Here is a 14,307-nt window from a genome sequence, read left to right as displayed (position 1 = left end):
GGGTGGGAGGATCCCAGCCCCCCACAGGGCAGTCCCACTTACTAGGCAGGCCCCCAAGGTGCAGCGGTGCTGGAGAATCGGCCAAGGTCACAGGCCTGGGGCCTGTGGTGCTATTGCGCTTCCCAGCTACCTCCAGCTGGAGTGAGTTCCTGCTCTTGGTCACTGTGGAGCAGATTTGTGTCCCCTCAGCAGCCAGCCTGCAGGGTCCCTTCCACCCTGCTCTGCAGAAGAAGGAAAGGGCCCTTACCTGCCACTCGGTGCCACTGTCCATCACAAAGCTTGGGGTAGGTCACCCATGTGGAGAACTCTCCTGCTCCGTCATTTGCCCGCAGCAGAACCTGGGGTGAAGGACAAGTTAGGTTCTGCCCCCCAGGGGCCATGGTGGTGACATTACTCACCCAGCACCACAGCCCTGCTCACCTGCTCTGTCAACACCTGCAGCTGCATGTAAGGAGTGGCCCGGGCCTGGCCCAGATGGAAGATGAGGCCAGCAGCTGCCAAAGGCCGCATCTCCAGTTCCAGGCTTACATAGGACAGCTTGGCCTTGGGGAGCTCTGCGGGGGAGGGGCCGTGATGGGAGAGGTCTGGGCCCTTGCTTAGAGCCCCTATACCCACAAGACCTCCCCTGCCTCACGCACCTAATGTGACCATGCCCTCACTGCCTGGGAAGAACAGGCCATCCTCCAGGGGGCCTGAGACACAGGGCGTGACCCCCACCATTCGCGTTGGGGCCCTCAGGGGCCGCTTATCCAGCTGCAGTTTCTTCACACACCCGCTGAACCCCACAGACACCTGAAAGGAGATGGTGTCAGGCTAGATGCCCTCAGGGTGGACATCCAGGCCAAGGCCGGGGCTGGGGAGGGTGGTTCTCACAGGGAGCGTGGAGCTGTAGCTACTGGCAGGGAGACCTCCTACAAAGAGGGTGTGGGGCTGTGGCCCCTCTGCCCTGTGGGCCCGACGGTGGGGTGCCTTCTGGCTCCTTGTCTGGCTGCCGTCCACCACAAGCTCAACCTGCTGCGTCCCCCAGCGCACAGACACCTGGTGTGGGAGGAAACCTGGTCAATGGTATTCCAGCACCCTGGGAAGAAAGCAGCCTCAGGAGGCATTCCCTGTGTCCTGCGACGCACACCTTTCTCTTTAACCTCTCACCTTGTGCCACTGGCCAGCCCTTGAGCGCTGGCGGCTCTGGACCTGTAGCCGGGGCCCGGGACCCTCGGTCTGTGCGACGAAGTGTCCATGGCTCAGGAAGAGTACCAGGGAAGGCCCGTGGCTTGACCCGGGGGCTGCTGAGAGCAAGAGGCCCTGGGAAGCAGCATTTGGGCGGACAAGCATCGAGAAGTGGAACCTGAACGCCAAACATAGTGTCAGCTTGGGCAGCCGCCTGCAAGCCCACCCAAGCCTGGCCAACGAACGTTACCTATTCCTGTGGGATGGGGAGACACCCACAAACTGCAGGTAACTGGGCAGAGGTCCTCCAAACTGGTATGCATCCCGAATGGTCCCAAGGAGCCAGGGTGTTGTGCAGCCGAGGGCCTGGCTGGGTTGGCGGCTGCGGCGGCGGGAGACCTAGGGCACAAACCAGGGGCCAACTGTTGGGTAGCCAGTCTTCCCAGCTACCCCAGTCCTGCCCACACACCACCTTGGCACCCTACCTTCTGAGCCGTGGCCCTTGAGGTCTGCGGGAGTTGGGGCGGTGTGCAACCTATGCTCACGTTGACGCTGCCTGTGTTCTGCTGCAGGTCAAGCACACGCTGCGGCCCCCGAAGTCTGTGTGGGGGCAGGTGGATACCTGTCAGTACCTGGGGTGGGGTGGGGTGGGTTCCGCTGGGACCTCGTCCCTGCACCCACCAGCTAGCTCACCGTTGCACGAAAACATTGCTGATGCAGCCACTGAAGTTGTGGAAGGCGCCAGACGTAGGCAGGCCTCCCAGGAGGAGTTTTGGGGGGTCCTCAGGCTGTAGTGGGAGCACGGGGGATGTTCCCTGGTGGGACTTGACCGATTGTAGCTGGTCATCCACATAGAGCCGTACCCTGGGGAAGAAGACAGTGTCTCTTCCTGAAGGCCCAGCATCACCCAGACCCTCCTGCAGGGGGCACTGGCACTGCTTCCCTTGCCACCCATGGCAGGGCTCACCCCGAGGCATTGCTGTAGAAAGCAACGTAGTGGGGGGCACCATCAGCAAAGACCTCTCGAGTTTCCACCTCTGTTCCCATAAACTGGAGTGTCACATGGCCTTGCTTCAGGGATACCTGATATGGCCCATCCTAGGGACAGAAGCAAGGTCACTGGTTAGGCCAAGAGTCCAGACTTCCCCCCGCCCCAGCCCCAAGAGAACCAGACTGTTTGTCCTCAGCAGAAGCAAGCTGCCACCAACTCACCAGGGAGGTACGGTAGTACAGCAGGCTGTTGTCCTGGGTGCCACGAAAGCCAAAGCCAGAATAGACCTCGCCAGTGATGGGTGCCACATCGGGTAGTGCCAGGGGCAGGAAGCCATGACCATGGAAAGTCATGGCACGTCCCACCAGCAGGTCAGCGGTGCAGCCAAAGCTGATACCGGTGGTATTCAATCGTTTGAGGTCCACGTACTTGCCCAGAGCCTTGATGCCTTTGATGCAGCCTCGGATGGAGCCTCCTGAGGGGAAGAGCTGCCGCAGGCTGCAGAACACCGGTCAGGTCTTGAGTAGCTGCCCTGGTGACCCCAGGATCCCCACATGCCCCCAGGCCCACGCTCACCTTGGGGGCAGCTGCTCAGGCGGCACGCCTCCCAGGTAATAGGCGTCAGCAGTCTCTAGCATGTTGTCCTGGTCTATGCTGAACACAGTGGCCCTCTCCACACGCACCAGCACACGTTTGCGGTTGCCAGCCAGTAGAAACACCTGGATCTGCAAGGGATGGGTAGCGGGCTTCAGGAAGGCCAAGTCCCTCTGCTGGCCCGCCTGTCCCCAGGCCCCTTGCCTTACCGCCTTGCTGGCTGCTGTCAAGGCTTGTGGGGGCTGCAGTGGGTCGGCCTTCTTCAGGCCAGAGCCAAAGTCATATAAGAGTACAAGGGTTCCTTCTTGCACTGCCAGGCACACGAACTGGCTCTGCAGGAGCAGGGCAGAGCAGGGTCAGCGCAAGGGCGGTTAGGAAGGGTCAAAGCAGGGCAAAGCCAGAGTGGGGAGAGAGCGGGCAGGTTGGGGCGCAGGGCTAGCCGTGCCTCTTGCTTGAGGAAGAAGATGATCCCGTTGTAGGACACAAGCCGCAGCTCCTGGTCAAAGCGCTTTGTGTTGCTGAACTGCTTTTCAAAGCTGATGCGGGCAAAGCCACTGCCATCCAGGTAGGAACCATCCGTGAGCCATGGGTCGCCAGTGGCCTTGGAGCTGCAGTTTAGAGGCTTCGGGTCAGTGGAGGGTGGGTGAGTGGGGACACTGGGCACTGGGCCTTACCCACCGAGCACACGGCTTATTCACTGCAGTGTCCAGCTTGAAGGTCCGCTCAAAATTGTAGAGACTGACCACCTTCTCGTTCAAAGTGTCCATCTCAATGCAGCCCACGTAGCCGGGGAACCGGAGCGGCTCGGGGGGCTGTGGGTAGAGCGCACGGTCAGGGCACCTTCCCGCCTCCTCGTGACCATGGGCACTGAGACTGAGGAGGAAGCCGACAGGCAGGGCTGCCCGCACACTCCGAGACCTCCCTGAGGCTGAGCCAGGCCCACCGTGAAGTTGCTGGGGTATCCTCCCACGTAGAAGACAAAGTCGTCAGGCTGCAGGCTGAGCAGCCCCTCCATCCCAGGGGCCACCGTGTCCCCCTTGATCTCATGAACCATCTGCTTCTCCACTGTGACAGACATGTGGCCAAACTGAAGGGTTCTAAGAGCAGAGATGAGGGGTGAGGCATAGGCAAAGGACTTGGAACCCTTAGGTGTCTGACCTCTCTTCAGGGTGTCCCTACCTGTCAATGCTGACGGCTGCAAACTGCTCCCCGATGTTCTCATCGATGCTGAGCGTTGTGGGGCCAGCTTTGCCTAGCCGGTACACCCAGTGCACCTTCTGGTTACGCAGCGACACTCCCATGTAGTCCCCGGTGGCCTGTGGTGGTGGCCCGAAGACACAGTTAGGATGGGACCAAACACTACCCATTTCTAACTTGTGGTCCAGTATGCCTCACCACGCCTCCTGCTCGGTACCTGTCGGCTGCCCATGTAGAGAACGAAGCGGTCCTTGGTGCTCTCGCCAGGGGCGGCTGCTGTCTCTGGGCTCTGTATGTAGAACTTGAGGGCAGTGTAGGCAGCAAGGTCGGCAAGGTCTCGTGGGGCGCGCAGTTGCACCCCTGAGTGTTCATTGAACCTCATGGACACCTTGACCTGAGAACGTAGCACACTGAAGTTCACTACCCAGCGCCCCAGGGTCCATGTCACTGCATAACATCCCTAAGGTGAGAGGCTACCCACCTTGTTGGCAGCACCCCGGGCCTGGGCAATGAGCTTGCGCACACGACCGATGTTGGTGGACAAGGCCAGGCTGGCATTATGCACCACACGGTTCTCCAGACGGCTCAGTTTGGCCAGCAGCTGTGGCAATGTCTTCTCCAGGGTGGACACTGCAGGAAAAGTGGGCTCAGAGACTTGTCGCCCATACCTCGGACCCCAGGAAGGCAAGGACCACTCCCTCACCTGAACTGCTTGCATCACGCTCCACCTGGCTCAGGTCCTGGCCTCGCAGGCCCCCCACCTGGCTCTGCCATCGCTCCACATTCTTACGCATGTTCTGAAGCTGGGACTGCACGTGGTTGGCTGTGTCCCGGGCTTCGGCAGCCACAGCTTTGGCATGGGCAATCTTCTCACTGGTCTCGCCTGTAACAGATGGAAGCCACGCCCTCTGCTGCAGGCGCCCACCCTTATGACAGCATAAGCTCCGTGCTTGCAGCTCAATATGTTAAAAGTTCTAAGCTGGGCGTGGTGGCGCATGCCTATAACCCCAGCGCTCGGGAGGCAGGGGCAGGTGGATCGCTGTGAGTTCGAGGCCAGCCTGGTCTACAAAGTGGGTCCAGGACAGCCAAGGCTACACAGAGAAACCCTGTCTCAAAAAACCAAAAGTTCTACCTAGACTCCTCTCCTTGACCCTGTAACCCTCCCACCCAGGGACCGCCATCAATTCCCAAGTCTTGCCCCGCTTCTAGGCTTGTGCCCAGGCACATCCGGTCGCTGACGGGAAGCCGAGACAACCGCGTCAGACCATGTTGTTGTCAGTTCTGAGCCCTCCTGGAGGAGGCAGCCAGATGAACCCCACTCTGACCTCTGTGCTCACTCAACAGCTGGTCTTTTCCAGGAATGCCTTAGCCCGAACCATCGGGCTCCTCTGGACGCACGTCTTCCGGTGCCCACCCCACTGCTGCTCGCCCCGTGACTTCACCACGGTCCAGCACTCTCGTGACCTGCGATCTGTGCCAAGTGTCTGCAGGCCACTGTGCTGGTGACCTGTGCTTCAGGTCAGAGGCACAACCCCAGGTGCCCAGATTGCACCTTAGGGTGGGAACCCCCTCAGACACACTGACCACAGCATGCGGACTCATCGGGTGTGCGTGTGTCTTGCCCTCACAAGGCACTACGGGGTACAAAAGGGTGACGGGAAAAGGCAGGGTTAAGTCACATACTTGTGTCCATGGCTAACATGGTTTGTGCCTCTTGGATCTGGGCTGCCAGCTGGTCCTTCTTGGCCCGGACATCATGAAGCTGGGTTCCTGCAGCCTGGAGGCGGCCCTGGGCTGAGGAGGAGGAGGAGGAGGAGGAGGAAGAAGAGGAGGAGGAAGAGGAGGCAGCCTCAGTGACAAGGAGTTCCACCCAACCCTCCTGCATCATAGACGGACACAGAACAAAGACAGGGGCCTTGAACTTCCTCCTTCTCCTCCTCCGACTGTGGTCTCTTGGCCTACCACCAAGACAGGCAGACATTACCCCACCACACCCCCCACCCCACACCCCCGCCCCCGCCCCAGAGTGGAACCACAGTAGAGAAGCCACACAGAGCTTGCAGCCATTTCTAACTTGCAGTCCAGTATGCCCCGCCACTCACTGCTCCTACTTAGTGCCTATGGCTTCTTATACTGAACCAGGGTCATCCCAAGGCTATAAGGACATGCCCCAGAGATCAGCACCGCCCCAAGGATCTGGGTACTCACCAAGGCCCAGCCTCTCCTGGTGCCCACGGACCGTGTCCTCCAGGACACTACTGTTGGCTAAGAGTTGTTGGGCTGCAGCTGCTAGGCCCCGCCTCACCACCGCCTGCAGAAGATGAGGAGCTACTTATGCGAGGCTGCTCCCACCACCGGGGTGGGGGTGGGGAGCAGGGATGCTCAGGGACTCACCTCCCACGTGCGACTGGCCTGCCTCAGCGCCTGACCCGAGGCATTCTCAGCAGCTTGCACGGCCTGCAGGATGCTGCTATAGGCTTGGGAGGCTTCTACAGCCCTCTGAATGAAGCGGTCCTGATTGATGTCAAGGATGATGCTGGCAGGAAGGAAGGAGGATCATGGGATATGTGCGTGGGTCTGTTGGAGGTCTTTGCAGGACGTCTTAACCCTCTTTAGATCTGCCACTTTCCACCTTTTTTTCCCCCTTTGGTTTTCTGAGACAGGGTCTCTCTGTGTAGCCTTGGCTGTCCTGGTCTCGCTTTGTAGACCAGGCTGGCCTCGAACTCACAGCGATCCACCTGCCTCTGCCTCCCAAGTGCTGGGATTAAAGGCATGCACCGCCACGCCCGGCTAGATCTGCTCCTTTCTGACAAAATTTGGGACCCAGACTACAAAAATCCTGGATCCTTCGGGAAAGATGAAGCCTCCCTTCCTGGAGCCCTCCCAGACCAGTCACTCCACTGAGGGCCAATGGCACCCACAGGCACCCAGGCTGCACCCCGGGGATGACACCCACCCAGACAGGCTCGTCGCCAGCTGATCCAGCTTCTGAGCGTGGGCCTCAGCAGCCTCTACCAGCTCCACCTTGCTGCTGGCAGGGGAGAAGGCCTCCATCTTCTTCAGTAAGGGGGTCCAGGCTCCATCCAGGCTGGCCGCCAGACGCTCTAGGTCCTGAGAAGGGAAAAAGAGAGGTGGGCTTCATTTTATTACCCTCCTAATTGGGGACCCCAGGAGCAGGTGGTAGGTGGCACGCTCCAAGCGAGCGAGTCAGGGTACCTCGAAGGTGGCAGTGACCACAAATCTTGGAGGGAACTAGCCAGGAATGGGGGGGGGGGGGCGGGGCACTGTTTACCTCCTTAGCCTGGTCCATGCCCTGCAGAAGCTCAGAAACATGGCCCAAGGTGAGTCTGGCAGCCTGAAGGGTGGCCTTTAAGGTGGCATTGTCCCGGGACAGCTCCTGTTTCCATTGCTTGGGACAAAATTGTAGGAGAGAAGGAATAAAGGATGCAAAGAGGTCTTGAGCACCACAGGGGAGGAAGGCTGAGGGCAGGATACAGGGCGGTGATGGGGCGGGGGGGGGGGGGGGGGCGGTGGTCACTGAGGGCCAGGGCCTGGGTGGGAGGCAAGCAGCAGATGTACTTACCAGGGCTTCTCTCAGCTGCTCCTGGTTGTGGCTGTTGAGTTCTTCAGCCTCCCGGGTAGTATTGACAGCGTGGTTCAGAGCCTCCCGGAGGTCCATGAGGCCAGCCTCATATTGGGCCAGCTGGTCCCGAATGCGTGTGGCCAACGACTGGTTCTCCTCCCAGAAGTCAGTCAGCTGCCCCTGCACGCGAGCCACCACTGGCCAGCAACAGAGTAGGAAGGTGGTCACTCCATACCTAGGCCCCTTGGCGACCTCCGGTCTCTGCCTAGTGTGTCCACCCTCTCACGCAGATCAGCTGCCCTGCTTCACGCTGACTTCGTCCCCAGGCCTCCCAGGCCTTGATCTTCAATAGCTCTGCCTACCAGGGCTTGGCCCCACTCACGTCTCTCGGCTTCTGCCAGCTCAGCCTCTGCCACTGCCCGTGGGGCCCCCAGGTCACGAGTCCGCATGTCCCAGAGTAGCCGCTCCACTTCAGCGAGGGCCCAGCGCAGCTGCTCGCCAGACGGCACCGACACATTGTCTGGCGACACTTGGCCCATGCGAGCTGCCAGCTCTACATGGAGGGGATGGTCAGGGCCTGGGGCTGGCCTCCACTCACCCACTTCCAAGCCTGAGACCCACCCAAGGCATTTTGGCAGGCCACCAGCACATAGCCCATTCACTCTTTGGAGCCTCTTGGAGCCCCCAAGGTTAACACCCTCCCTGCCTTTCGCTCCTGATCCTGGCACGCTGGTTCAGCCCACTTCCTGGCCTCCCCCAAGAAGAAAATTCACTTTCTCCCAACACTCTGGCTGTGCCAGGTAGGTCCCATCTAAGACTGGGAGCCCCAATTTCTTCTCAGCTGTTGGCCTGTCTGTCACTGAGAAGGTTTGTGAGTGGCACTGGGTTAGTCCAACTCTATGGGAGCCAATAGAACCTGGCCAACTGGCCACTTGCCCAGAGGATAAACATATAGGACCTAACCAGCTCAAAAGGAAACTTCCAGGAGGCCCTGCCTACCCACCCCCACCCCCAAGCACCCCACCCTATACTGGGCCCATGCATCTCAGCCAGTCCTACCACTCAGGTAACGGTCCAGAGCACGCACAGTCTCCAACAACGTCCGTGCCCGTCCCAGTGTGGCCTCCGTGTTGTTCAGCAGCTGGCCCGCCCGATCTTGGACCGCTGTGGCCTGTTGGTGCAGTTTCCTTGAGCTTGTGGTTGTTCATGGGTATAGAACTGGGGCATGGGCAGGGTAGAAAGGGTGGCCCCAGGGATGGAGAAGTGATTAAAAGTGCTGGGGGAGGGTGGCCTTGGTGTCCAGGACTGGGGGAGCCTCGGGGTGAGGGCTTCCTGAGGAGAGGCACCACAGGACACTGGGATGGGGTTCGTAGGTCTTGCCTGACTGCCCAGCCGCTCAGCATCCTGTTGAAGGCTTGCACTCTGCTGTTCTAGAGCCTCTAACTGCTGTGCTGTCTGGTAGCGGGGTCCCAGTGGGCTCCGGAGCTTACTCTGTTTAAGAGAGGGGAGAGGTAAGCACCACATGGCCAGCTGGAGGAGGCAGGGAAGGCAGGTGGGCACGAAATACCTTCAGGTCAGCAATGGAGGCGTTCAGCCTATGCAGCCTGGCCCAGGCTGCAGCGCTGGCATTGATGCCCTGCAGCTGCTCACGGATGGAGGGGAGGAGGGCACCAGCCCGCTCGAGGTCATCCAGAAGCAGGACCACACAGTGGTCACACACTGTAGGCAGGGGAGAGTGGCCACTGAGGACAGGGGTCAGCACCAGGAGGTCAGTAGAAGAGGCCAGCACCAGGGTTATGGGTACTACGGAGTGGCTGGGTCAGGGCAGAATTAAGCAAGAAATCGGGGTCAGCATATGGTCAGAGAAGCATAACAGGTTGGCATAAGAGTCAGGTGAAGGCCCTCATCTGGTTGGGGGAGGCTGGCCTGAGGTTACGGAGCACCCTATTAGGGAGAATCCTGGGCAATGAGGTCCACTGAGGGCAGTGGCCAATGTTGGAGCTGTGGCCCCAACCAGAGTAAGAAGGAGGCTACAGGTCAGCACAGAGTTGTGGGAGGCCCTCCACAAATGGAGACAGACAGTGAGGTCCCTCTGAGGTGCTGAGGTTACTTAATATGGAGAAAGAGGGCTGGAGAGATGGCTCAGAGGTTAAGGGCATTGACTGTTCCTCCAGAGGTCTTGAGTTCAATTCCCAGCAACCACATGGTACCTCACAACCATCTATAATAAGATCTGGTGCCCTCTTCTGGACTGCAGGTGTACATGCAGGCAGAGCACTGTATACATAACAATAAATAAAAATAAATAAATCTTAAAAAAGCAAAAAACAAAACAGTGCTTTAAAAAAAAATGGGGAAAGAACACCAAGTCCTAAGAGGCCTGGGAACCCACATAGCAGGCAGAGAAGAGAGTGGAGAAAAAGCGACAAGGGTACAGTGAGGGCACACCTTCACAGTGTATGCCGTGGCCCCCAGGCCTGCCTGGTACAGGCACCTGGTGCTGCTGGCTGCAGGTGTCACAACGCTCCCCACTGAGCCCCGGGGGACAGGTGCAGCGGCCCGTGTATGGGTCACAGTGGCCTTGTGGACACTGGCAGCCTGCAGAGAAAGAGGTAGATATGGCCATAGGTGTCAAGGCTGCCTGCCACCCTGCCTGCCCACACTGCTGTACTTACGCCTGCAGCCTGTCTCCGGGAGCCCCCAGTAGCCAGGGGCACACTCACGACACTGGGGTCCTGTGGTCCCAGGCTGGCAGTGACACTGACCGCTCTGAGGGTGGCACTCGGAGCCCTTGGCAGCTGGTCCACAGGCACAAGGGCGGCAGCCCTGGCATTGCTCAAAGCCGAAGTGCCCTTCCTGTGATAAACCTCGCAGTCACAGCCCAGCCCTCAACAACACAGTTCACCAGCCCTGGAAACCTGGGCTATCTCAGGCTCCTCAGGACCAGCCAAAGCTCCCCCTGCACAGGGGGATCCTGCACAGATCACGACTCTCCCTCAGTCCCCTCCTGCGCAGCCCCGGTCCCTCCCTCTAGGCATGCCCCCCATCTTCGGGTCTACTTCCAACCCTACCAAACAGCGGTCACAGCGTTGTCCAGTCACGCCTGCCTTGCACAGGCAGCGCCCATTCTGAGGGTCACAGGCTTCTGTCCCACATGGGGAGCAGTCACACCCTGCAGACAGAAAGTGGGGGCTATGATACTTGCCCTGCCCCCCACTCCAGTCCTTCTAAACCTAGCCCATTACTTCCTGCTTTTTCCCCCCCTATTATTTGGGTCAGACCTCCCATACCCTGTAGTCACAACCTCACTGGTCCAGTTTGGCTCTCCTCTCTGCAGCCCTGCCCTAAAGGCAAGGGCAGGGTCTGACCTTGCTGGTGACTATGCAGGGAAGGCGGTGGGTCACACTGGCACATAACCTGTTCTTAGGGTGCACCCAAGATCCAGCCCAGCACTTACGGGTACAGTTGCCAGGCAACAAAGCATTGCCATAGAAGCCAGGGGCACAGCTTTCACAGTGGGGCCCAGTGGTGTGGCGAAGGCAGCCTCGGCAAGCGCCTGTCAGGGGGTCGCAGTCGCTGAAGATCATGTTGGGGTCACCATTGCCGCTGCAGTCGCAGGGCTGACAGGAGCTGCCCAGCACCAGAGGATTCCCAAAAAAGCCAGGTGCGCACCTAAGGATGAGTGACAGGGAGAGAGGGAACAGTCAGGGTCCAATGGCTCCACTCAGGGTGCCCCATAGTCTAAGCAGATTTAAGCCCATCTGGTTACCGCTCGCAGGAGGCCCCGGCATAGCCTGGTCTGCAGAGGCACTGGGCTCGGCCGTTCCTTAGGACGCAACCATCAGCAAAGCTGTAAGGATGAGACAAGCAGGTGCCACACACTAGTGCCTCTGCATCAGGACCAGCACCTGGGGCTGGGGGTGCTGGGGTGCTGGGGGTTCCCACCTAACAGGCCTGCCCCAGCTGCTCAGGGGCTGCAGAAGGACCAGGAGCTGCTTACTTGTTGGAAGGTACAGCCAAGGGGCACGGGCAGCTCACACAGGGAGCTGCAGGGTTGTTAGGATCACTGCTCACAAAGCCGGCCCTGCAGCGCTCACACTGGTCCCCTTCTGTGTTGTGCTGGCAGCCCTGGGGTACAGTGGAAAGTCAGTGCTGAGAGTAAAGACACCGCCCGCACCTGACTCCGGATACTCTGCCCTAAGCCAGAGAGTTCTCTGCGTCTGGGGCCTCAGTTTATCTGGAACCACAGACTCTGGGGTCTTCCTTGACCAGTCAGCCTCCTCAAGAGTACTCACCACACAGGTGCCAGAGCCAGGAAGGCAGCGGTCTGAATGCCCGTGGCACTGACAGGGGACACAGCGGCCCAGGAAGAGACCTTTGGTGTCCCGGTAATAGCCAGGGGCACATTCCTGGAGGAAGGCAGGTAGGGCATTAGTGATGGGGGGAAATGTGATGCCAACCCCAAGGCTGGGCAGACCAAGTCAGCATCTGGGGACCTTCACGTGCCAGCAGGGGCTGCAGGGGCAGCACACCCTGGATCACAGAGAGCCGGATGCCAGAACTACCAGCCACGTCCAGCTGCTGGGCCTCCACCAGTGAACGCTGTGCCCAGGGATGACTGCACAGTGGGGCTTGGTGAGCAGAGCTGCCTTCTTCTTTCTACCCCAAACATCTTTTTCTAGTGGTGGTCAGTCACAAACCTTCCTCCGGTACCATGCTAAGCTACTCAGAGCCACAGGCAGATGGATAGAGGTGAGGGAGGGGAGGTTGACAGCCGGAACCGGGATGGAGCAGGGATGCGGCTGTGTGGGTGCTGGGTGAGCAACAGAGGCAGGCCGTGATGAATGGTGGGAAAAACAAGTGATGGCACAGCAGCTGAATGAACAGGCCAAGTAGGCTGGCAAGGTGGCGGAGAGGAAGGCACGCTGGGCAGAGACAGGGCAGAGTGGAGACCAGGTACCGGCAGAAGTATGCACATATGCCAAGTACCCTCACCACGTTACCTGACATGAGTCCCCACGGTAGCTGGCAGGGCACATACACAGTTCCACATTGCTGGCCGGAGGCCCCCTGCCAGCCTCGCCAGCCACCTCTAGTACCACTCTACGCAAGGAGACAGTGGCAGAGGTCTGTGAGAAGAGGGCTCGGATCTGCAGCTGCTCCAGGCCGGCCAGCACCATCATAAGTTCTTCACGGGACACTGGGTTGTGAGTCTCCAAGTGCCGGAAGTTCCCCTGTGGGACCAAGATAAGAACTCAGCTGGGGGTGGAGCATGGAGTGCAGGACACACAGGACACAGGAGCAGGTGACACCAGAAGTCACCCACGGTGAGAATGAGCCGCTGGGTTCCTACTTCACACCACACAAAGTCAACCCCAGATATATTATAAATACAGGGCTGGAGAGGTGGGCTCACATGTTAAGAGCATTGTCTGTTCTTTCGAAGGTCCTGAGCTCAATTCCCAGCAACCACGTGGCGGCTCACAACCAACTATAATGAGATCTGATTCCCTTTTCTGGCATGCAGGCATGCAGGCAGGCAAAAATAAAAACCCCAAAACACTACTTAATAAATTAAAAAAAGAAAGAAAGAAATATGCAAGAAAATAGTTCAACTCTTTTAAAAGAAAACCTTTAAAAAGAATGTCCTTTCTGATATCAGGAAGACAAATATTTTCACAAATAAGACATAGAAACTGGGCATGAAAACTTGATAGACTTGAATATTCAAAAATCTGTTCATCAAAGGACATTTTTTAAAGGAAGGTTGGGTTTTTTTGTTTGTTTGTTTGGTTGGTTTGGTTTTTTTGAGACAGGGTTTCTCTGTGTAACAGCTTTGGCTGTCCTGGAACTCGCTCTGTAGTCCAGGCTGGCTTCGAACTCATAGACATCCGCCTGCCTCTGCCTCCCAAGTGCTGGGATTATAGGCGTGCACCACCACCACGCAGCTGAGTTTTTTTGTTTGTTTTTTAAAGATTTATGTATTTAATAAGTACTCTGTCTGCATGTACATCTGCATGGCAGAGAGGTGCGTTGGGTCCCATTATAGATGGTTGTGAGCCACCATGTGGTTGCTGGGAATTAAACTCAAGACCTCTGGAAGAGCAGCCAGTGCTCCTAATGGCTGAGCCATTTCTCCAGCCCCTCAAAGGACATTTTTAAAAAAGAAAGTTAGAAGGCCAATGGGGCAGCTCACTGAGTAACGGTGCCTGCCCTCAAGCCGCCAAGTCCAATCCCCAGGACCTGCACGGTGGAAGAGAACTACCTCTTGCAAGTCGTCCTCTGATTCCATGTGCATGTTGTAACATGTATGCCTGGGTCTGTATGTACACATACACACACACAAAACAAATTAAATAAATAAAATAGTAATTTTAAAAAAATCAAGCTACAAACTGGAGGGGGCTCTTGATGTGTGTAGAGCGAAGCCATCTAAAGAGAGGCCAAGTCTGAGACACAGAGGGGCAGCTCCCACAGTGGTCAAGGGGTCAAAGGAGCCCCAGGGGCTGTTCACACGGTGTGATCAAGGGTTTTAAAACCAGAGATGACCCGCTCATGGATGATCAGATCGGAAGCCCAGCGGCCTCTGTCTCCTTCTATGGCTGGCTATTGTCCATGGTGGAGGACGGTTGAGTACATTGGCTGTGGCTCCTTTCAGCCCATCCTGGGGTTCGGGTCAGCTCTGCTTACCTCCACTAGTTGTAGCTGTCCCCGGTGAACGTGACCAGGTGGAGGGTACGCCAGCTCCAGGAAGGCGATGCTCATCTGGTTGCCC

The 14,307-nt window shown here is 58.2% G+C and overlaps 1 protein-coding gene across 1 annotated transcript in view; it reads right to left on the bottom strand.

Moving 5' to 3' along the window:
* LAMA5 (laminin subunit alpha 5) overlaps positions 1-14,307 on the bottom strand; it is a 48,646-nt gene that overhangs the window by 451 nt on the left and 33,888 nt on the right. Inside the window, exons 40-78 of the mRNA XM_084776726.1 lie at positions 14,223-14,306; positions 12,536-12,766; positions 11,828-11,941; positions 11,533-11,660; positions 11,302-11,382; positions 10,990-11,204; positions 10,604-10,704; positions 10,208-10,388; positions 9,981-10,130; positions 9,100-9,251; positions 8,913-9,023; positions 8,592-8,703; positions 7,915-8,085; positions 7,533-7,729; positions 7,242-7,358; positions 6,906-7,060; positions 6,344-6,485; positions 6,158-6,260; positions 5,633-5,743; positions 4,653-4,832; positions 4,431-4,579; positions 4,167-4,343; positions 3,932-4,068; positions 3,696-3,849; positions 3,431-3,564; positions 3,198-3,360; positions 2,962-3,084; positions 2,735-2,883; positions 2,380-2,656; positions 2,135-2,265; positions 1,861-2,031; positions 1,653-1,767; positions 1,418-1,566; positions 1,150-1,345; positions 874-1,038; positions 639-792; positions 421-554; positions 248-338; positions 43-162 (exon numbers count right to left, since the gene is read on the bottom strand). Coding sequence (XP_084632852.1) covers positions 43-162; positions 248-338; positions 421-554; positions 639-792; positions 874-1,038; positions 1,150-1,345; positions 1,418-1,566; positions 1,653-1,767; positions 1,861-2,031; positions 2,135-2,265; positions 2,380-2,656; positions 2,735-2,883; positions 2,962-3,084; positions 3,198-3,360; positions 3,431-3,564; positions 3,696-3,849; positions 3,932-4,068; positions 4,167-4,343; positions 4,431-4,579; positions 4,653-4,832; positions 5,633-5,743; positions 6,158-6,260; positions 6,344-6,485; positions 6,906-7,060; positions 7,242-7,358; positions 7,533-7,729; positions 7,915-8,085; positions 8,592-8,703; positions 8,913-9,023; positions 9,100-9,251; positions 9,981-10,130; positions 10,208-10,388; positions 10,604-10,704; positions 10,990-11,204; positions 11,302-11,382; positions 11,533-11,660; positions 11,828-11,941; positions 12,536-12,766; positions 14,223-14,306 — 5,725 coding nt within the window. The remainder of the gene's footprint in view (positions 1-42; positions 163-247; positions 339-420; positions 555-638; positions 793-873; positions 1,039-1,149; positions 1,346-1,417; positions 1,567-1,652; positions 1,768-1,860; positions 2,032-2,134; positions 2,266-2,379; positions 2,657-2,734; positions 2,884-2,961; positions 3,085-3,197; positions 3,361-3,430; positions 3,565-3,695; positions 3,850-3,931; positions 4,069-4,166; positions 4,344-4,430; positions 4,580-4,652; positions 4,833-5,632; positions 5,744-6,157; positions 6,261-6,343; positions 6,486-6,905; positions 7,061-7,241; positions 7,359-7,532; positions 7,730-7,914; positions 8,086-8,591; positions 8,704-8,912; positions 9,024-9,099; positions 9,252-9,980; positions 10,131-10,207; positions 10,389-10,603; positions 10,705-10,989; positions 11,205-11,301; positions 11,383-11,532; positions 11,661-11,827; positions 11,942-12,535; positions 12,767-14,222; position 14,307) is intronic.

Source organism: Acomys minous (assembly GCF_964271855.1).
Source record: "Acomys minous genome assembly, chromosome: 3".
In the NCBI taxonomy this organism is placed as follows: domain Eukaryota; kingdom Metazoa; phylum Chordata; class Mammalia; order Rodentia; family Muridae; genus Acomys; species Acomys minous.
This window is presented reverse-complemented; position numbering and strand designations above follow the sequence as displayed.